We start from the raw sequence: 24,182 nt of genomic DNA on the forward strand, positions 1-24,182 counted from the left end.
TTTACCCTCTGGCAGAAACCCTGTATAATGTGTAAATTTATATTAGATCACTGGCTACTATGTTTATAATGATAACATCTCACAGTCAACCATATATGCAATGTACATTTAGTTTACTTTTTGTTTTACAGTGGTTTTAAAGTTCAAAAGTTGTAATATTGATTACAGGCCTTTGAGAATTGCAAATTTGAGTAATCCGTTTATCAGTTGTAAAACAAAAATTCAGATAACCCATTTTCGTTTTTCATAACCAGTTGTATTCATGTAAAAGTTGTTCTTAATTTAATGCGAAAATTAAAAATAGGTTACGCTAAATTAGAGTCATATTAGACTAGTGTGAGTGATATGTAAAGGAAACAATCACAATTTTCTAAGGTCTGCACTAAATACGTATATTTGTTTACCTTCTATCCATAAAATTCATAGGTAACAAGATAGAAACAACATGCTTGATTTACATAGAAATCAGGGAACATTTTGTTGTCCAAATCTTGATGAGCAATATTTCTAATAAAAATTGATTAGGAACTACTGTTAATGTTAATCTAGAATTGAAAAAGTAGAAGTGATTTCTCCCTTCCCAGAAGAAATGGGAGAAAATTGATAAAAATATGCTAAGTGAACATTTATCAGTACATTTCTTAACATTTTGCCAGTTTTCACATTCATTGAGAAAAATACAGAATTTTTACACTTGATTCTAAAAGTAATATTTCGATATAAAATACTACTTTCGGTAATATGTTGTATGTTTCATTAGAAACATGACATTATTAAGTAGTTGATAATGAGCTGTGCCAATATGTTAAATTTAAAGTATTAATTAGTATTTTCTTGCATTACTGTTATGAATGTGGCCGAGGATTAACAACACTCAACTGGTCACAGCACATGGCACCAGCAAGATAGGTTCTCAATACATTGTATTCAGATCTCACAAGTGACCATTAAAAACTAACAGATATTGGTAATATTCACCTCTCACAAGTTATCATTTAATATTACTGTATTGTTCTTAATATCCACTTTTCACTGTAAGTGATAATTTCTCGGAAATAGTGTAGGATGTACTTGGCAGTAAAGTACTTTCTTGAAGAACAACAGGCCATATTGTCGGTTGCACTCGGATTACCAGTCAGGTTTTGTTTTTCTTCCCACAACTGGTATATTAAAATAGTGGTATGTCCTGTATATATGGGAAAATATATAAAAGATCCCTAGTTGCTAATAGAAAAATGTAGCTGGTTTCCTCAAAGATTACAAGTCTGTCCATTTGAATATCCATCCGTCTGTCCCACATAGTTTTTCAGATGGGTTTTTTTTTCAACAATGCCCTGTGATATTGAGCTGAAATTTTGTGTATAGCTTTTATCATGTACCGTAAGAGATTAAGTTTGACTTTCATGGTGATTTACCCATTTTTTACCTTTGAAATTAGGCAATACTAAAATTTGTTTTCCAGACTTGTTTCTTCAATGCCTCAAGATATTGAGCTGAAATTTGGTGTATAGCTTTATCATGTCTGTTACAGATCAAGTTTGACTGTCATAGTGAGTTACTAATTTGTGACAGAGTTATGACCTCGAATGTAGGAGATACCAACAAACAAATTTCAAACAAAGACTTTTTTTCTTCAATGCTTCAAGATATTGACCTGAAGTTTTGTTTATACTAGCTTTGTTATGTACTGTTACAGATCAAGTTTAACTTTCATGGCCATTTACCTAATTTAGGAGATAAGAAAATTTATTGGGTCCCTTAGGGGACATGTATTGCTTTAGTAGTAATCTCAGAATGCATGTTCACTATTTGATATAGTTCAAAGTGTCCCATGTGACAGCCTCAGGTTTACTGGCAAACTGTCGAGATCCAAATGTTGAAATATTACATCCATATGTAAAAGTCCAAACCACATTTTTAACAACTGTGATACGTTACCTTTAATTACTGTTAAATTTCCCCCACATGTTTATAAAACAGAAATTGTTAAAATAAAAGCCCATTACAATATCAATATTTCAAAATGGATTCAGGTGTGATATCACCCTTTACTGACCATGTTGATTGTGGATCTGTGGAATACTATGTGCACATTGTTGTCAAGTTGACCTTGTTGCACAGCAGTCTCAACAGCAAAGTTTTATAACTTTCAGGTAGCCTGAGTCACCCTGCTTACGGTTATAGTAATTTGCATTAATATAGTACATACACATTTATGTAGACGTATGAGTTCATACAATGTATGACTCAGACTTTGTCAACAGTTTTAGAATATGTGTTCATTTTATGGTGGAATTTTATATTATGTGTCAGTAGTGTCAGTAAAATGTTCATGTTTTAATTTGTGTTTCAAAGCAGCAGTTGAATCATAGTCATGGCTAACCTTTATGTTTAAACAAATATTTTTTATTGTCATCTGACAAATGTGACTCAATTATTTTGATATAATACCGATGAACTATAGGTCACAGCAAACCATTGTATGATAGAATTTGTAATGTTTACTTGCATGTTTCAACTTTTCACTAAGGTTAAAGTTGGTATCATGTCACATGATTTTTTTTTTTTTTCAACTTAAATCTGTATTTGAAGGCATCAAGCTACACCATGCACGGATACAGGATTTCTGAAAGAGGTGGGTGGGGGGTCCAAATGCGATGACTGATCTTTCCTTTTACACAGTGTGCCTCTTACAGCTGAACACATGCTCGAATTTATGGTCGGTTTTCAAGGGGGGGGGGGGGGGGGGCGGTGTGTGTCTGGATCCGCTACTGTACATCATTTTGCTAAAAACAATTATGAAGTATCTTTCAAAGATGTACTGTTAAAGATCAAGTTTAACTTTCATTCATTCATTCGTGTCGATTTACCCATTTTTGACAGTTATGGCCCTTGAACTTAGGAGATACGAATAATTGTTTTCCAGACTGTTTTTTGCAATGTCTCACAAAATGTCTGTTACAGAACAAGTTTGACTTTTTTGGCAATTTAGTGCATTTACCCATTTTTCACAGAGTTATGGCCCATGAATTTAGGAGATATGAAATTTTTGGGGGCCCAAATGTATTAAAAGGTTAAATGTATTGCTTTAGCAGTACTCTCAGAATGATTGTTTAATTACAAATGATTAAGAAAACATTTTTAGAAGTCCAAAGTTTTGATGACTAAGAAACCCATTAACGTCTTGTAACTGGTCCAACGTTTTTGATGGTTCTAAAAAAAAATGTATGTTCTTTTAACAGATCCAAAGTTTTGATGTACTAAAAAAATATATTTATGTTCTGTTAACATGTTCTTTCAATAGGTGAAGCATTCTGATGGTTCTGCTCATATTCATTTGGAAGAAGACATAGTTGTTTTTGTCGTTCATTGAAAAGATCCATGATGGACAGTTCAGGTGGATATCTCCATGCAAGAGTTGGTGATTACAGCTTGAATCCTGATCCCAGCAAGCAAAATGAAGTCAATAACTTATCTAAACAGCGCTTAGACTCAGGTACATGTAGGTTTCAAATCTAACCGAAATCCAGTCTTACTGATCATTATAATATTTAAATCTGATCAAAACCAATGTTATCACATGTTCAGGTCCCTTTAATTCAACCAATCCAAACACCACTGCTGGAAGTGCTCAATTAGCTGTAATGTAATTATAATAATTGGCAAATGGTTGCCTGGACACAAACTGACATGTGTTCATGTCAGGTTTACTTACAAAGGTCAAGGCAGAGTGACAGTAAGATCTGATTGATTTTCACTTAAAACTTTGCAATCACTGAAAAAGGAATGTTAAAGTTAATCTTCCAGTGTAGCATTTTACATAAATGTTGTTTTTTTAACTTAATATATATTTATACAAATATTTAACCACATATTTTTTTACCACAGTATTCTTCAGTCAGTGTGTTTAAAATAATTAAATAATAAATAGTTTTTCCTACACACCTGATGGCGGGACATAGCCTTGTGGTAAAGTGCTCGCTTGATGCATAGTCGGTCTAGGATCGATGGTTTTTAGTGAGACCATTGGGCTATTTCTCATTCCAGCTAGTACACCACAACTAGTATATCAAAGGTTGTGGTATGTGCTATCCTGTTTTTGGGATGGTATATATTAAAAAATCACTTGCTACTAATGGAAAAATGTAGCCTATTTCTTCTCCAAGACTATATGTCAAAATTACAAAATGTTTGATTAATAAATGAATGTGCTCTGGTGGTGTTGTTAAACAAAACAAACTTTAACTTTCCTACATACCTACCGTATGTGGGGTTTTTCAACTTGTAACAGAAAGAACCTTTTTTGTTTAACCAAACCAAGTTGAAGTTTCAGTTTACTCCATATAATATTTTCCTATTCAATAAATAAATTACCCCCCAAAATCTTTTTGTTTGCATGTATTGACACTTGAAAGGCAAAGAGTTAATTTGCATAGTACAAAACTGGATTCTACAGATCACCATGTCATTTATTTGTTATGCTATTCAAAGTCATGTGTGTGTGTGTATTGAATAGAAGAGAAAAGAGCTTAAGTTACCTTGAAAGGAAGAGCTTCGCTGCGTTCTAATGTCCTCAGATTTAATATAACATTTATATCAGTTATTGTGTCTCGCAATTTCCTGTGTCGTCAGTGAGCATTAGTACTAAATTACATCCATTAAAACTGTTGACCTTTTTCAACATAGTTTTAACAAGTGCCATACTTATAGGTATGTGCTTTTGTAGTTTACTGTATTGCGTCAGTGGATAAAATTAATTCTGTGTTAGTGTGAACTTTGTGATGGTAAGTATATTATATAGACTCTTGCTTCTATGTTTGATGTGTATATATAGGTATATTATACTTAACATCAAACATAAGTCAGTCACACAATTTTACCATTGTTTAATAGAGGTCTGAAGCTGGAACCACAAACAGTAATTCTTAAAATGTACTTTACATTTGACCATGCAGATAACTCCTCAGTGAATGAATCACCCAGGAAGGTTCCAGATAATTAAATTATTTGGTATGCAATGATCCATGTTTCAATACATGTATAATTATTATTTGATATTAATGTAGTTGTGAACCCAAATGCTTCTCACCACCTCTGATGGGTCATACGATTGATCATATCAGTGGACCTACCAGGGTATTTCCCATAATAACCCATCCTTAATAACTGATGTATCAAAACCCATGCTGTCCTGTCTGTAAACAAGTGCATATAAAAGGACACTTGCTGCTAATCACAAGGAGTAGCATAGGTGGTGGAAGTAACAGTCATCTCTGTTTGTAGTAAATGTATTGGAGTAAAGGATTAATTGTGATGAGAGTAATTTTTGTGTAGATATTGTATGTAACATGATGATATTCCTTAAAAGTTTTGCAGGCGACTTTCTTTCCGTGACTTTTTTCCTATGTGGGGTGAGATGTAGTCTAATGGTAAAGCTCTTGCCTGATACACGGTCAGTCTAGGATTGATCCCCATCGGTTGGGCAATTAGGCTATTTCTAGTTCCAGTCAGTGCACTAAGACTGATATATCAAAGGCCATGGTATGTCCTATCCTCTTTGGGATGGTGCATATAAAAGATCCCTTGCTACTAATGGAAAATGTAGCAGCTTTCCTCTCTATGACTATATGTTAAAATTACCAAACTTCCAATGGCCATTGATTAATAAATCAATGTGCTCTAGTGGTGACGTTAAACAAAATAAACTAACTTTTTTTCTCTGTTTCTTCAGTCCATCTCTCTAACACCTAATGGCCCTAATTTTGTGTAGAACTGTTATAAATTTTTATGTCTTAGGCCAAATAAAAAAAAAGAGAGTTGGTGATCGTCCCTGCCCATACCTGATAAATGCACCCACCCATGAATTTTTTTTTTTTTTTTTTTTTTTTTTTTTTTTAAATGTTAAAAATGCGTTGAGATGGCAGCAATTCAACTTTCGTAAGCACCGTAATGGGTTAAACCATCACCAAGTTCATCTGGCAGCCAGTGAAGGAACTACAACATCCAGGTGCATGTGCTGTTGGTTACTACTCCCGCAAACAAAAACAAAATGGTCACCAGGATTTTATAAAGTTTTTCACAGAAAAAAATAAAAATAAAAACCTCCCACCCCCCGATTTGTGTGATCAAAAGGAGGATCACCAACTCTTTTTTTTATTATTTGGCCTTATACCATGAGCTAAATGTATACATTACAGCATGTACAGCAACTTTGGCATGGGCAATTAAGACTTATAGGTACATGATGACAGAATAATAAACCATTTCCCAATGACACTATATTACATGATACGATTTTTTACTGTATTGAGTTAGTCACTGATTGAAAGCCCAATGTCCGATAAACATTCAGTACTATTTTTGTTTTGTTTTATTTTGTTTTAACAGCACCCTATCCTAAGCATTTTGATTTGCGTTTTATTCCCGGCCAGGACGAAGTGAGGATTTTACCCAGCACATAATGCAAATTTTAAAACATGAAACTACATGACAAAAATGTAAATAGAAGTTAAAAAAAATACTTTTACAGCTTAATTTGTATCATATGGCTATGCTTCTTAAAAAATACCTTATGACGTTGATATAGCTAATCAGGTATTAAAAACATTTCATCAGGACCATAAATTATATATCGGACTTTGAAAATGTAAGTTTTTTTAATTACTTTGTATAATATCTACATTTGATATTTTATTGCAACTTCATAAACCAGTTTAGAGATTTAAAAAGTTTAATTATTTTTCAATTATTTCAAGTCAGTTTTTAAATATATATTTTTGCGTTCAGTGTCGGGAAAACGCTTGTCAAGCCTTGTAACAATATTTGTGGAAATAAAACAAGCTTTCTGATAATTATTGCAAATATTAATCATATTTTAAATTCCATGATACAATTATACTACTTGTATTATTATTATTATCAGTATTTTTCTTCTTTTTTTTCTCTTTCTCTTTGACCACACCAATATTTTCAGGGGTTTGTATGTAGGCTAGTGCGTGCCTTAGAGGGTTCTTTTGAGGGGTATATTGTGGTATATTGAGAATATTTAAATTATCCTGTCATCAAGTGCCTATATATAGACCCAGTGATTTTCCGCGATCGCGGAAAACGGACGGAATTCCCATTGTGAAACTGAATTACGATTTCCGCAAAGTTGAAAAAAATTAATACCATTTTACTATTGCCACACACTGTAAAACTAACGATTGACCCGTGTGCAGTACTAGTATTGGCAAACGCGTAGTGTCTTATTTACCGGGGCTACATATACATTCATCCAGACCGAGCGAAAAAAACGTCCGCTTCACGGTAAACCAAATAGCCACGTTGGGACCCAAATACTTCTCGAACGTTGGCGGAACGTTTGCTGGCTGAATTTCGGACTGGTTTACTGCTTAGACGGGACAGGGTTTTTTTTTTTAGGAGTAAGTTCAGTCAGCGGTATGTCGCTAACGCTTGTCTTTGAAGACTGATTTTTACGCTACACATTAAGCCGATTGACCACTTCGAGAACCAGTCAAAATATGTTTGCAAACGTTTAGCAAAAACACTTTATTTCCGCTATGTCATGCGCATACTTCACATTGCAGACGACGTTAAGACTGTTATGGCGGTGATAAAAATTAATATTTACGTTTAATTAACACTAAGCCCCGTTGAATAAAACAGTGCACTCATTTGTTGGACAATTATATATAATTGTAACCGTTTCTCCGATTTTTCGCTACTAATATGAAAGCCTACTTTGATTTAACAACAAATAGCGACGCATGTCGACGGTACAGTCACTTTTCGCACCCTTCTTTTGGCTTCGTACACAGTAAATAGATCGGTATAATATCCGCCCGGTCCCCTCCATTATTATTTTTAGTTAGGGTTGAGGGTTAAGGTTAGGGTTGGGGTTATGGCTGGGGTTAGGACTAGGGTTGGGGTTAGGGGAAGGGGGGACCGGGCGGATATTTTTCCAATAGATCATCCTACGGTAATTTTTTGATATGATATATTTGACAAAAGGTACTTTTTATTTCGTTCATATTTTGAAACTTAATTTTTTTTCCAGAATTATGAAAAATAACAAAATACCAACCTGTGAACAACGTCCGCATGTTATATAAATTTGACAGGGGTCAAGGTCTTTTATTTTAAAACTACATTCCCTGAAATATTTTTATTTATTTAAGCATATATAGACAAAAAATCCAATTATGTTTGGTGCATATATGATGCCGCACTCCGCATTTGTTTCACTACATTGGCTTATCCAGGTCAAAAACAAAGCCATGATTTTGAAAGTGCAACACTTTTGACGGACTCGTACCAATCTCGGTTTTCATTGGCTTATCACAAGTATAGAATTCCCCAACAAGAGATCACGTGAGATTTCGCAATTTTTGAACAAATTTAACTGTCTTGATTGAGGGGTCATCTCATATCACCAAAAACATATTTATATCCATAGAGGTATGGTACAACGTCTTTCCAGTGGTGGATTTGCCTTGAAATTTTGACTGGCCAGCTGTTGGCATACGCGTTACATGTAACAGGGTGTTACTAATTATGTAACACTCTGGGTAGAGGAAGAAGGTACTGTGTTCGATTTACGCAACATTTTTCAAGACTATATGTTATTTTTATTCATTACTTAGACCTAAAACGGATCGATCCCCATGGGCGGGTATATAAAAAGACCATGGTATGTGATATCTTGTATGTGGGATGGTACATATAAATAATCCCTTGCTAAAAAAAAAAATGTAGCGGGTTTCCAAGGCGTGTGTGCAGGGATTTCAGCAGGGTTGGGGTTATAGACTGTTAAGCGAAGTTTATATGGGGCCATGCTCTCCCAAAAAATACATTTTTTTGAAGCTTGGGCAAGTAAGGGTTCTGACCTCCAATACCCTCCCCCTGCACATGCACCTGATTCCTCTCTAAGATTATATATCAAAATTACCAAATGTTAGACATCAAACAGCAGATGGAAGGAAGAATAGGATATGTTTTATTTAACGATGCACTCAACACATTTTATTTACGGTTGTATGGGGTCGGATGATTATGAAATCAATATGCTCTAACTTTGATGTCGTTAAACAACCCCCCACTAACTTTACCCTTTCCAAACGAAAGAATATTTATTTGAATTTGTCGATTTTAACACGTAAAATTAAGAAGTGAAAACATTTATTGTCAACTTTAGTATATTTTATTTTTAAAATATATACATGATTAATGTGTTACTAGTATACAAACTAAACTTTGAAAGTTCTACTAACACTTTATAAAATATCAGTTCTGAAATAGGAAGGTACGACTGTCGATAATACGTTGTCAAGGTCAAACCGGTTTTAACTAAAGACTCTAGTACCGTATCCTCAACCGAACGTTCTTCATACAGGGCAAGATTTCTCTTTAATTTTTTGAGACAATTGGCAAACGCACATGTTAACTGAAACTGATAACAGGGTGTCGTTTGTGCTTTGCCGAGCTATGGCAGCACAGGCGACGAATCAAGCGTATACGTTTGACGATATCCGTTCATAGCGAACACACACAACTTTTTTAAATTGTTAATTAGGCCTACATAATAATAATAAGTAATATATTTTTTAGTGAAACGGAAATGAAACTGAATTTACAAAAACATGAAACGGAAAATAGCTTTTTAAACGAAAAACCACTGGGTCTAGGAATTCTAGTTATTCAGTGAGGTAGCAGTTCTTTGCATTGCTTTTAATGATCATACAAGTTCAAGTTTAACAACACCTCTAGAGCACAATGATTTATTAATCATCACCTTTTGGATGTTAAATATTTGGTAATTTTGACATATATTCTTGGGAGAGGAAACCCGCTACATTTTTCCATTAGTAGCAAGGGATCTTTTATAAGCACCATCCTACAGACAGGATAGCACATACTACTGCCTTTCATATACCAGTTGTCGTGCACTGGCTGGAATGGGAAATGGCCCAATGGGAATCGCTCCATGATCGACCGCACATCAAGTGAGCACTTTACCACTGGGCTACATCCCGCCCCCATAATGATCATACAAACTAGCTATATATATATTATGTATCTTGTTTATTAATATACAGGTGTGGGTGATATGGACATTGGAATGAGGCCGGTATCAACAAATCACCGTAACACAACATACGACTATATCGACAACCACTACGAAGATGTGCCATCTCCCACCAGGTTTCAAACAACTTTGTTATACCCGGTAGTTGTTACTGAATTGCTATGAACATTCTGTGATGCTGGTTAGAGTGACATATTTAGTAAATAAAATGAATCCTGTTTTAAATATTTTATAATTTATGATGAAAGACGTTTTATAAAATGGTTTTTATTTCAACAAAGTCATATTTCTTTCTTACCAGCAGAGGTGGGTCATGAATTTTGTAAAGGGTGGGTTCACAAAATTCTAAAAAGGGCAATTTGAGTTTGTCGAAGACAAATGAGCCGAACTCTCAATGGGTGAGAGATCTGTATATCAAAGATCATGGTATGTGCTGTCCTGTATTTGGGAAAGTGCATATGAAAGATCTCTTGCTGCCAATGAAAAAATGTAACGTGTTTCTCCTATTGTGTGTCACAATTACTAAATGTTTGACATCCAGTAGCCTATGATTAATTCATCAAATGTGGTATTTGTGGTATCAAACAAAAACAAACTTTAACTTTCATTTAGCTTCTGGTAATCATCCTTATTTGCCAATTTAAACCTTTATTTATTGGCTGTTCCAGTTTTTGTTGTAACATGTGTACACTAAAATGAAGTACATGTAAGTTTACATCTCAGCAAACTATTTTAAAAATGTTTTTACAGAATCAATCGCTCGGTGTCGGAACAGAGTACGAGAAAGTCTACGTTGTCTGGAATGAGTGGCAGCTCCGAGGTGTCCGATTTTGATGAAACAAGCACAGCAGGCATCATCAAACTTGCAGACAAGAGGTTAGTTTACCTAAAGACACAAGACTTGTATTTTCACATTCTGATGATCAAAAGAAGTACACCATCAGTTTTTTGAGACAGTAGAACACAAAACAAGAAGGATGTAGTGTTATATGCATACAGTATAAACAATAATTGCCATAAAATATGTACATTACAGTTCACAAACAGAAATGGGGGTCAAATGTGCAATTTCACATTAAAATATTTTGGTATACTTTCTTTTGATCATCAGTTATATTTGGTTTAGTTTTAATCAGTTTGCACAATAGTGAAAATCATCAAGTTGAATGTACATTAAGATATATATTTATGTATTATTCAGAAATAGGTTTCTTAAAAGTTACATTTTTATTATAAACTTTGTTTCAAAGCAAAAATGAATGAATATTGCAAATTTGACATGGCACCATTAATTGTTTTGACAATTTTTAAAGAACGGTTTGGGGGGTTTTTTTGTGTGTTTTTTTTGCATTTTAAGCTTTTTTGCATTTTCTATCAATATATACCTGCTTATTTTTTTGTGTTTTAGAAAAAAGTATAATCCATTATATCAAACGAGTGGGCACACTGCTCAAAAACCTTCGAGTGAGAAATCGGCCAGTGTGCGAAATCTCCAGAAAAGGATCACCTGCCATTCCGTTGTCCTCATTGTTGTTCTGACGTCATCATTCGGTGCTCTGGGGCTCAGTCTCTACCTCATGATGGGTGAGAATCATTCATCAATTCAGTACATTATAACTGTTGGGCTTTAAATAAGCTGGACTCAAACAACAGGATTAGCAGTTCGGTCAAAACATGTCATTTAAATTCAATTCAAACAGTGTTTATATTAGTTTTTAAACAAAATTTATTTCTGTTACACAATGGAAGGTAGTCTGGTAGGTTTTAGGTTCGCACCCTGGTGCCAGCTCCCACCCAGAGCAAGTTTAACAACTCAGTGGGTAGATTAATACACTAACCACTAACAACTAACCACTAACCTTCTGTCCTGGACATACAGCCCAGATAGTTAAGATTTGTGCTCAGGACAGTGTGCTTGAACCATAATTCATTGTTCGAGATTAAAAAATTTGGGCAGTATCCCAGTTGGATACTAACATTTCAAAATCTGGTATCCCACCTGAAAATTTAGTATCCCACTTAGGTGAAATTCATAAATAACATCGTAACAAACATGGATGACACTGTGAATTACTAACTTAACCACTAAATGACAACTTTCACTGTTTCAGCGAAAAATAAAAGCGCAGGATTAAAAAGAAACAACAACATTATATGGTATCTCGGTGGGATATTGGGCTACTGAAGTTTGGTATCCGAAATTAAATTCTGGTATCCACGGAATATCGGGATACTGGTAATCTCGAACACTGTAATTAGACATAAGCACAAAAATAAGTTGATATGAAAAAGAAAAGTATAATAGAAATAAAGTTAGTTAACATGGACTAGTATCACAGTTTGTTAAACAAAGAAGAAATTCAAGTTTCTATTTGCCAGATAGCCAGACCGGTGGAATGTCATCAAATGGCATTTGATTTTTTAATTAGCTTTTTGGTAAATTAATAAAAAAAATAAAATTTTCCAAATTCAGCTTGATTACATATGAGGAAGTCTTTTTCTCTCATTCTTTCAATAAATAAACTATTACTTGACAAAAAAAAAGATGACAGAACAAATAACTTATATTTGACCATTTTATCATAAATAAACTACACTGTAATATATGCTGTGCTTGTTTTATGTGTTACATATAAGTTAAGGTTTTAATCACAAAATGCCAATCTAAAACTGTTGTCTGATGACCTCACATGACCAACTCACATTAATATGACATCATATATTACCACCAATGTCAAAGTCCCCTTGTTACATGCAATCACATCATAGCCCCTGAGAAATAAAAATATCTTTTGTAGGTTTCTTTTACGGGATAGTTCCATGTTTGATGGAATAGTCATGATGTATGAATTATTTCAGTTCCTTGTGATCGTCAACTTGTGGACCCTTGTTCAGAATACACTTTTGTCTAGTTAGTAGTTAGATTTGTTCATACATAACACAATTTGACTTAAAGTTCTTGCATTTTAACATATGTATACATTTTGTTGTGATTTTCTCTCTCTCTCTCTCTCTCTCTCTCTCTCTCTCTCTCTCTCTCTCTCTCTCTCTCTCTCTCTCTCTCTCTCTCTCTCTCTCTCTCCCTCTCCCTCTCCCCTCCCTCCCCCTCCCCTACCCTCCCGTTTTAATGCTTGTTGATGTCTACTTTGGAAGTATTTTACAGATATTTAATAACTTGTAATTTATTTTATATTATGCATTTTTTAAAGCTGTTTATTTTGAACACACCTGTGCTGAGACCTATGTGTTGTAATTAGTTTGTTTCCTCTTGGACTGTTTTAGAGTCTGAATCTCGGCATGTTGAAACTGCCAAAACTCTCAAGATGCTTCAAGACAAGTATGAAAATGTGTCTACTCAGGTCAGTAGTATTACATGTTTAACTATAATCCGTCCCACAGGGAACGCCTTTTCATACTTTGAAATTTACTTCAATTTATTTATTTATGAGATGATTGATTTGTCAATTGCACACAAAAATAGTTGTTGTTTTTTTATTTCCAAAACACTTTTACTTTTGTTCTTAAGTCAAATCAAACTGAAATTATTTACAGTTATTTACAGTTTTATAGAATGATGGGACGGACTATAGTAGCACATCTCTTTAACAGATAAAACTTAATTTGATATTCTCATTTTCTGTAGTAACTGGTCAATGATTTTGTGTATTTATTGGGCCTATGTATTAAGTTTGTGCAATTGTGTATGCAGTCAATGTAAAAAAAAAAATATTACAGTGTGTATTTAAATTAATATTTATACATGTACATAGTATCTAAATGTTACTGATGATATTAACATGTCGTGATTTTAGCTGTTGTTGAGTATTCTAATTAAAAATCTAGCTAGTGTTTAATGTTATACATATTATAATTTTGCTGGTGATGGAATATTATACATGTATATAACAACCTACTTACTGTTAAATAAAGTAATATGCTATATAATATAATTTAGCTTGTGTTGAATATTTTACTAACATGATCAGGTAACAAGTCAGCTATTTAGCATAGCATATCTGGCTAATATTAAATATTTTACTAATAATCCAACTTGTGTTAAACATTATACATAATCAAACTCTGTTGAATATTTTACATAATCTAGCTAGCATTGAATAGTCTGCTATTTGACAAATTGAATATGTTTTTTTACAAAGATGTTAAAAGCCTCATTACTCAGTCATTAAAATACCTGCATGGCATTATTTAATCAATTGGCCTTGTTTTTTTGCTTTGCAAATGTTCTGAACATTTCCAATGTAAAACAAGTACTGCAGTAGTAGTAATACCAAGTTTATTAAATGAACATACCTTTAATAGAATTGATGGTTTTCCCACATCAGTATTTGAATTATGTATAGTGATACACATGTACAAATGAAATATAAAAACAAACAGCAATACCCATTGTTATTAGTCTCCATCTGGTCCAAATGGAGTGGACTATAGGTTCTGGCTCTATCCTTCTGTCTCTCTATATGTATTTATGTCTCTTCATCCCACATATAGTTTTCCAGACTTTTTTTTCACAGTGTCTCAAGATATTGAGCTAAAATTTTGTACATAACTTTATCAGGTATTGTTACAGATCAAGTTTGACTTTTATGGCGAATTACCCATTTTTGACAGAGTTTTGACCATAGGAAATACACAATGTAAAAAAAAAATACTGTAGTAGTAATACAAAGTTTATTAAATGAACATACCTTTAATAGAATTCAGATTTACTCATTTTTCACAGAGTTATGGCCCTTGAACTTAGGAGATATGAACATTTATTGAGTCCATTAGGTGACATGTATTGCTTTAAGTAGCCTTCTCATTGTGCAATTAGTTGCACCGATTTGTCATAATGCAATCGAAGCATACTGTGAGAACACCTAAGTCGTATTCGGAGTCGTACTGATTAGAACATGTCATATTTCTCGTGACAATTTGCATGCAACAAATCGCACAATGAGAATGCCACTTTAGTAGTACTTTGAGAATGCTTGTTAACCTTTAGACTACTGGATTAATTTTTAACAAAAACCACGTTGAGTGGGTACAAGTTTATAATTTTTACTCACATATATTCACTTAAATGTTTTATAAATACATGAAATAAAGTTCATATATGAATCGGTAAGTATTATTTTCGTGTCTTTTTTTTTGTAATTTTTATTATTTTAGATCGGCTAATGGTGATTAAAATTAGGCAAAAAATCGAAAAAGTTGCGTTTACTTAACAGGTATTTGTGGCCAGCTGTCCAGTATTTATGTTAATTATTCCCGATAACAGTGGTTTTCTGACCAGAATTTTTTTTAAAACCTGAACTAAGATTCATATTGCAATATTTGGTAATTTCGTTATGAATTGGAGAATGCACTGTATACAGTGTACAGTATATCGACTGACGTGACGTCGGGCGAGATATCTCGCCTGCAGTAGTCAGAAGGTTAAACATAATGGGCCAAATTTACAAAGCATGGTTTTCTTACATTCAGGTGTTTAAGCATTGTATTAACATGTGTAATGCAGGTGTTTAAGCATTGTATTAACATGTGAAATGCAGGTGTTTAAGCATTGTATTAACATGTGTGAAATGCAGGTGATTAAGCATTGTATTAACATGTGTGAAATGCAGGTGTTTAAGCATTGTATTAACATGTGTGAAATGCAGGTGATTAAGCATTGTATTAACATGTGAAATGCAGGTGTTTAAGCATTGTATTAACGTGTGAAATGCAGTGTGTTAAGCAGGTGTTTAAGCATTGTATTAACGTGTGAAATGCAGGTGTTTAAGCATTGTATTAACGTGTGATATACAGGTGTTTAAGCATTGTATTAACATGTGTGAAATGGAGGTGTTTAAGCATTGTATTAACGTGTGGAATGCAGGTGTGTTTAAGCATTGTATTAACATGTGAAATGCAGGTGTTTAAGCATTGTATTAACGTGTGGAATGCAGTTGTTTAAGCATTGTATTAACGTGTGGAATGCAGGTGTTTAAGCATTGTATTAACATTTGTGGAATGTGGGTGTTTAAGCATTGTATTAACATTTGTGGAATGTGGGTGTTTAAGCATTGTATTAACGTGTGGAATGAATGAATGAATGAATGAATGTTTAACGACACCCCAGCACGAAAAATACATCGGCTATTGGGTGTCAAACTATGGTAATGCAAATAAATAAAGTGATGATCAACATCAATATAAAAATTCAAGGTTTAAACAAAAACAGTAAAGAACTGCAAAAATACAAATACAAATATCACAGAATTTTACGGACACCGAATTTTACTCTAAACTTCAATTTGTGCTGTATTGGCCATTCTCAAAGAGAATGTTATCACCCCTGCACCACGGTGAGGTTACAGCACACGCAGGGGTAACGTGTGGAATGCAGGTGTTTAAGCATTGTATTAACGTGTGGAATGCGGGTGTTTAAGCATTGTATTAACATGTATGAAAAGCAGGTGTTTAAGCATTGTATTACAATGTGTGAAATGCGGGTGTTTAAGAAATTAAGAATTGTATTAACATGTATGAAATGCAGGTGTTTAAAGGCATACTGTCACAGATCACTGAACTATTTAATGGTCTAACAAAGTATTACCTGAACAAAAATTATTTGATTTGTCCCTAAATGTACTTTATTCAACCATCTGCATAACCACCATACTCCATTTATTAATGATATTTTGTAGAAATAATTGAATTATGGTCCATAATTCAAAAACTAAAATTGCTGACAGGGTTGTCATGGATTTCACTCCATCATGGTTCAGTTACGGTGATGCAGTAGCTAGATTTGTTTTCCAATAATTAATGTAATTATTATTTATTATCCATTTTTAGAGAAATAAGGTCCTTAAATCTGTGACAGTATGCCTTTAAGCATTGTATTCACATATGTGTAAGACAAAAACAGGCTTTGTAAATTTAACCCCTATGTTTCTTAATCATTGTTTAATAGAATCTGATTCTGCAGTCTGTCATTGCTCAATCTGGCATCAACACATCTGCATTACTTACATCACTAAACACTGTAAGTATTTGTACATCACGTTTGTTTACATTCATTTTAAATTTTTAAAAACATTTTCTCACTCTCAGTAGCATGATGTAGAATACTAGTCTCAGATACTAATGCCAGGGTTTTATCAGCTATGTTTCTAGACTGATAATCGACATCATTTCCCACCATTCCACAAAGGCTATGTCATTTTTTATTCCCAAGTTTGTAGTAAACAATTCCCAATCTAATTTATATAACTCTAATTTTTCATTATCATTATAAAGTTATATTTTAAAACCGATATACATAACGCTTGACAAACACCCCTTCCCTCTCCTATAAAGTTTCATAGATATATAAACATAAATATAAACATAAAATAGATATATTAATTTGAATAAATTCAAGTACATGTATACTATTACTCTTTTGAATTCTGACTGAGCTTAATGAGATGTTTTTGAAATGAAACTGAAAATTCCCCATTTTACATTTTTTCAAACAATGCCAAAAATCCCAAAGTCAATGCCATGGGCGTCAAGTCAAATTTGAGAAATAAAACCTTGAATGCTGTATTGTGTGTCGTTCTGCCTATGGGAAAGTGCATGTAAAAGATTCCTTGCTGCCTTTTTGGTAGGAGTAGCCAGATAGCTGTAGTTTAAAAGGTACTGCTTTCCAGACCATCCTTAGAGCAGTGTAGCTCAGTGGTAGAGTCAGTGTCTTTTTAACACTTGACATGATTGTTGCATAAGGTGTAGATAAGGCAATTCCAACCAAAGGGACAAAATGATTGTTTTTTTGTTAGGGCTGAGGGTTAAAATTGCCTTATCTCAAGGTTTCTAGAATACGGTAGTTCGACACCTGAGGTGAGCGTTTTTCATGGTGGGGCTAGTAAAAAAATTATTCCACCATGCCCGACAGCAAGTGAACAAAAAAGAACAAAAGAAAGAAAAGAAAACTCGAAAACATCCCAAATCCCCACAGAAATGTCACCATTTTTGTTCACCAATCTCATTTTAAAATCTAGTTATATATACCATCTGAAAATTAATCTACTTACCAGTTTAATTTTATTTATATCTAAGCTGAACAGACAGAAAAAGATTTTTAAGAAATACTGTATCCATGTTGTTTATTCAATGATTTGCTATTTTAAGTAACACACTGTAGGCATAATGCAAATGATCACCAGTCAAGTACACCAAATCAGTTTCCATTCCTGATAATGTTAACATTTTGTAATGAAACTGAACAATATATCGATCTTCTCAGGCAGTACATACAAAAAAGTGTGGTACCTTATATTTTATTTACCTGCAAAAATAGGATAGCACTTGACATTTGAGAGAATTAAATAATTTTTCAATGCTGTGGTACACTAAATAAAATATATTAATTTATTTGAAATTTAGTTTATGGTATTTGCACTTGTAAATAAATATATTACAAATTACATGTTAATTATTATTAATATACAGAAGTCAGGCTAAATATTAATTTGTCTAAATATTTTTAAAACAATGATTCAACATGAAATGACAACTTAGGTAATAAGTAATTCGACAAAATTCTAAAAAAAATTCTAAAAGTTATAACGTTAGTGGTCGTAAAGAGTTATGATGTCAGGTGTATTTAGGAATCGTCTCGTGCTAGGGTCGGACAGATTTATCTATCCCCATGCAAAAGCTGGCTAATTTAGTCCAGTGGGCAAGAATTGATTTTCCTTATTGAACCCTATTGGTTATTTCTCATTCCAGTTTGTGTTCCACAACTAGTCTGTTAAAGGCTGTGGTGCATGCTGTCATGTCTGGCAAAAAGCATGAAAAGATACTTCTAATAATTAAAAAATATATATAACATTGAGCTTCTATCTTAATTCTTTAGACCTATAGAGGTACATTTACAGTTTGTTAGACAGCTAATCACAACAAATTGCAGCTAATATAACTGCTTATGTTTCCAAATGTATAGTCCTTTTTTTTTTACCACAACAACCATGCTTGTCTTTAAATGATCTTGAGTTTGCTATCACTATAAATGTTGCCAGTTGGTGACAGGGCTATCTATCTTAATGCCTCTATCTTAATGCCTATCTTTTAAAATGTTTTTTTTTTTTTCCCACCATGTTTTTAATATTTTTTGTTTTCAGCATGTATACATAGCTAAAATTATGTTATTTAACAGCATAGCAAATATGTTTTAAAGGTGGGATTTTTTGTTGTTGTTTTTTATAAAGTTAAATATGGGATAAAATCTTTCCTCCAGTATGGACCAATGTAAATGATAATGTTAGTAACATGAATAGTTGGTTTTTAATATATTATGATCAGTTTTACATCACTATTGAGTGAAGATAGTAGTTAATTGGTGTATATTAATTTTGTTGGGTTTTTTTAGCTGTCGAATACAACATCTGTCTTAGCAGACTTAAAGGAACAGTTGTCAGATGCTCAAAAAAAGATAGCATTTACACAAGTCGACCTTACAGAGAGACTTAACCAAGTTAACTCTAATATGTCGCAGCATATTCAAAACTTGACCAGCATCATAGTATCAAAGGTAAGCTGATTTTAATGGCTTTTGTTAAAGCATTAAATATATAGTTACAGATATTATATTAAATTGTGTAGTTAGAGATATTTCTGTTAGTTTATATTTTATATAAGAATGTAATAACTAGCAGAGATAAACCAATATACTAGCTCAATGCTTAGGGTTTATTAAGAGGCATGATGAGGCATGTGGTAGAGAGCTCAATCCCCAGCAGTGGACCCATTGGGCCGCTTCTCATTCCAGCCAGTACACCAGTGTGGGTATATCAAAGGCTGTGGTATGTGCTGTCTTGTCTGTGGGATGGTGCATATAAAAATACCTTGCTACTAATGGAAAAGTTTAACAGGTTTTCTCTCTAAGACTCAGAATTACCAGATGTTTGACATCCAATAATAATAAATCAGTGTGCTCTAGTGGTGTTGTTAAACAAAACAAACTGACTATATGTTCTTAAGCAGGGCAGACGACAGGTCAGCCTTTTGTTTTTAAGGGGTGCAAGTACAATCACACCTCTACACCCTCAAATTTAATCTAATGGGTGCAAAATAATGCACCCTCATTTGAACATTGAATTAAATATGATATCCCCTCTTAACACTGAATATTTCTTTGGGTGTAATGTTCTCTTCCTCAACATGAGAAGTGCCATTTTTTCATGCAGTTTTTCCAAAACAAACAACAAAAGTTTGGTAAGTACTACCTTTGAAGCCCAAGATGATAACATTTAATACTTCTATTCGTAATTAGTTTGTAACCAAGTATGAGATTAGCAAATTGCATTTTCTTTGGAGGATGGCAAAAGCAAAATGGAGTAGATAAAGTGACAACATAATCAAATAATATGTTCCACTGTACTGCAACATAATATTTTCTTGTTTTATTACAAAGAAAAATGTTCAAAGTATTCATTCAAACCTGCAATAAGAGGCTACCCATGAAAGTAGTGAAAATAGGCTACCTAAGTTAGGTAGACATTGATTACATATTGTCACATTTACAATATGTTAAAGAACACACTTGTTTTTAACTGTCTGTACTCGGTCTGGTCATTAATACGGGTAACTTAACATCACAGAAAATCTTTTTTGAGGAAAAGGGTGATTGTTCAAGATAGATAATCACTGAGTACAGGTATCTGTTTGGGCATGTTGAATTATACTTGATAAGGAATTTAAGCTAATGATTTTGTTTGGTGGGTTAGTGGAAGCCACAAACATTGTAGCTGGTGACTTTTTAGAACCTCTATCAACCAAAAAAAAGTATCATCATTTGTGTAATTACAGGACTATCTTCAACAAAGTCCTCAAAAATAAACTTTAAAGGTATGGTACCTAGTACATGTAGTTGGTAAAAACTTAAAATAATGAAATGGTTATGGGCCATTGTCAGTGAGATGTTGCATTTGATGTCCCTACATGTTATAAGCAAGAAGAAACACATTGTGTTTGAAAATAAACTGATGAAAAGAAATAAGGGAATGCATAAATAGTAACAGCAAATACTGCATGCAGCCAAAACCCTCATCCACAGTATCACACCTGGTGCTTATAAAACTTTTAAAGAGTCTAGACTCGAGACTCTAATAGATTCTGAGACAGTAATGTCATGACAGTGCCATACAAATTGTATGTCTGTGACATCGTTAGAGATTGAGTCTGGACTCTAAATAAAATTTTATAAGCACAGGCCCAGGAAGTTAACTGTGTTACTAACAGTTAATCCCACGTTATATCTCTGTATTTTATACAGGCATATAGAAAATTGAATTTGGTTTCAAATAAAATGTTTCTTTATTTCATTCCATCTGTGGATTACCCTAATCATATCTATAGCCATGTCTGCAACAAGACAGTACCATATTTGAAAAACTTTAGTAAGCTTTAATTTCGAACAAAAATGTTCCTCTACAAATGCAATATTTTACTGAGAATAACAAAAAATAGCTAAAAGTTAACTGCAATAAAACCTGTCTAAAACAGACCCTGAACAAACCGGAATTCTGTCAAAACTGGCCAAGTTTCGTTATCCCAAATTTTCTATATTCTAAAATGCGACCTTCTAAACACCAAATCCTGTCTAGATAAATATTAGGTTCTCAGCATGATCTGGTTTAGACAGTTTTCAGGGTATTATCAAAGAATGGACTGTCTGATCGATGTTTCATTTGACACATTGCACTAACATTCTTTTTCAGGACCTATCAGAATTTACTAAACTTTCATCTTGTTACTACAAAAATTATACCACGGCCATGACTCGTGGAACTGGAAGCTACCCTACTCAGTGGCATCCCATGTCTCCAGAGCCAGAGGTTAGAACTTTAGGCTCATTATGCATTATATAACATATATTTATGGTTTTTGTTAATTTGTTATTAAAATATGTTATTGTTTTCACTAACTAGTAACTAAAATAAGTTTACTATTTTATCTATTATATATTTACTGTTTATTTAAAGGGACACACACTAGTTACGGCTAGTTGTTAACCATTACGACGTTGTTTTTCGCTATTAAACCCATTTTTTCACAAATAAAATTGCACTTTACTTACCGTTTATTATTTAGAATATACATTTCCATTCACCTGAAGTGTTTTTTGGTAATCCTGGTAATCCTGGTGTTTGTAATACCACAAAATACATTTTTCTTATTTCTTAAAAATGCACGCATGTTTGAGAAAAAAACGTTGAGCAGACAAGGTCTAATCTATTTTTAGAGGGGATATTTCCATTTCAGTGGCACAGACGTTGGTATACCACGTGACCGTTATCATTTTGGTTCAGTTTGTTTTCTCGTGCACGGTTCGCGCAATCAACATCCGATTTGTTGTTGTTCATTTGTTAGATTTTTCTTCACAGTTTGTGAACATTTTCAGTAACAATAAAGTTCAGACAAGTAAGTGTCTCAATACAAAACGTTACAAACCCATAAAACCAATAATTTTACCAATAAAGTCTTACGATATCTGGAGAGGGGATACAACCAGGACAGAACAGTTGGAACATGTCCAGGAGAGGTGAAAGAAACGCACCCCAAGTCTGTGAAATTTGTCGTGACGTAGGCATTGTTGTGCTTCGAGCGACATCTACCGGTGACATCAGAATACTAACTTTCAAAATTATTTCAAGCAATTGGGACATGGGGATTCCCATGGTATTTATCGATATAAAACCTGCTTTTTCACTCCATTTGATAAAAAGGTGATCTAAGTGTGTTACAGGTTTGTAGATTAACCAAATTATAATTTATTTTTGCTGGATGGAACTAGGGTGTGCAGCTTTAAAATAACTTATAGTTTGGATTGATTTGTTATTTAAATAGTGTCTAGAAAATAGTTTTTCATTGATTCATTAATTCAGCTAATGAATATTATAATGTTGATATTTTTAAAACTATTATACCAGTGATTATTACACTCGGAATAACAAATAAATAATTTGCTATGCCCAGTGACTTGCAGAAAACAATTTTTTTTTTTTCTGAAAATTACTGATTTTTTCTAAATAACAGTGTCCAGTGTAATGTTGATTAAAGTGAGTACTATCATATTTTTTTTTCTAAAGGTAAAGAATAAATTAACATTTATACATGGTGTTTGGGAAAAAAACAATGTGTTCCTCTCGGTGGAATCATATGGGATTTGTTTACACATAAATCTGATGTTATTAAGTATAGGGCCCATCATTTTTAGTACTTGAAGATAATGTTCTTTCCAAAGAATTATATTTGTTTGAATATTTAGCTTTCTTATTTATTGGTTTTTCTTTGTTTTATTGTGAGTCTTAACAAATATTTTTCTAATCTTGGTAAGTGAAATTTAAAGTGGCTGGCTGTCAAGTGAACTTTATACAAAATTATACAGTATTTAGTTAAAGATGTTTTGTTTTTCAGGCTGCTGATGTTCCCATGTTTGCGTTCTGCTCTGTTAAAGGTGGAGTGACTGAAATACTGGAGACCAAGTACATCTCAGCAAATAAGCTGTCATACCGATGTTCTTGTGGTGGGGTTACTAATGACCCAGAGAGGCTGTGCACGTTACACCTTTGGTTGTGTCCACAAGGTTCTTAGTCATGAAACTCACCTGTTATATTTTCATAATATTTGTTTACTTTTTATTTTATTTTAATATAATAAAATTTCCGTTACATCCATTACAATATAATGTCATCCCATTGGTCCAGAGGTAGTAACAGGAGTTTGTTCAATTCTCTATGAATGTAAAAATTACGTCGTCAAAGAACATCATATCTGATGGCGTCATTTTATATGGGCAAATTTTCTTATTGAGCGTTATTGTTTATTGACCAAAAATAATTGAAGTTTTAGTGTTATTCATAGCAGGTATGATTCTAATTTAATTATAAGTATTCTCTATTATTTCTTTTACGTTAATCTGGGTATGAACGTAAAAGATATAACAGACAATCCGTAATTATCTTAATATAATAAATATGTGTAAGAACTAGCTATGTAATCTAGCTAACTATACCAACGTCTGATGCACTACACATGCAAAGAAGAGGGTTGGGGGTGGAGT

General features: G+C 33.3%; 1 protein-coding gene across 4 annotated transcripts in view; it reads left to right on the forward strand.

Moving 5' to 3' along the window:
• LOC121372168 overlaps nucleotides 1–23,845 on the forward strand; it is a 35,383-nt gene extending 11,538 nt beyond the window's left edge. For 2 of the 4 annotated variants that reach the window (XM_041498445.1, XM_041498446.1), the window contains exons 2-10: nucleotides 3,305–3,496; nucleotides 10,098–10,203; nucleotides 10,838–10,963; nucleotides 11,496–11,671; nucleotides 13,370–13,446; nucleotides 17,049–17,120; nucleotides 19,488–19,649; nucleotides 21,838–21,954; nucleotides 23,537–23,845. In XM_041498445.1, coding sequence (XP_041354379.1) covers nucleotides 3,382–3,496; nucleotides 10,098–10,203; nucleotides 10,838–10,963; nucleotides 11,496–11,671; nucleotides 13,370–13,446; nucleotides 17,049–17,120; nucleotides 19,488–19,649; nucleotides 21,838–21,954; nucleotides 23,537–23,713 — 1,128 coding nt within the window. In that variant the 5' untranslated portion in view covers nucleotides 3,305–3,381 and the 3' untranslated portion in view covers nucleotides 23,714–23,845. Of the gene's footprint in view, nucleotides 1–3,304; nucleotides 3,497–10,097; nucleotides 10,229–10,837; nucleotides 10,964–11,495; nucleotides 11,672–13,369; nucleotides 13,447–17,048; nucleotides 17,121–19,487; nucleotides 19,650–21,837; nucleotides 21,955–23,536 lie in introns of those variants that run through there. The other 2 variants (XM_041498448.1, XM_041498447.1) reach the window with 2 other exon arrangements.
• Nucleotides 23,846–24,182: the final 337 nt, after the last annotated feature.

This window comes from Gigantopelta aegis, chromosome 4, assembly GCF_016097555.1.
Source record: "Gigantopelta aegis isolate Gae_Host chromosome 4, Gae_host_genome, whole genome shotgun sequence".
In the NCBI taxonomy this organism is placed as follows: domain Eukaryota; kingdom Metazoa; phylum Mollusca; class Gastropoda; order Neomphalida; family Peltospiridae; genus Gigantopelta; species Gigantopelta aegis.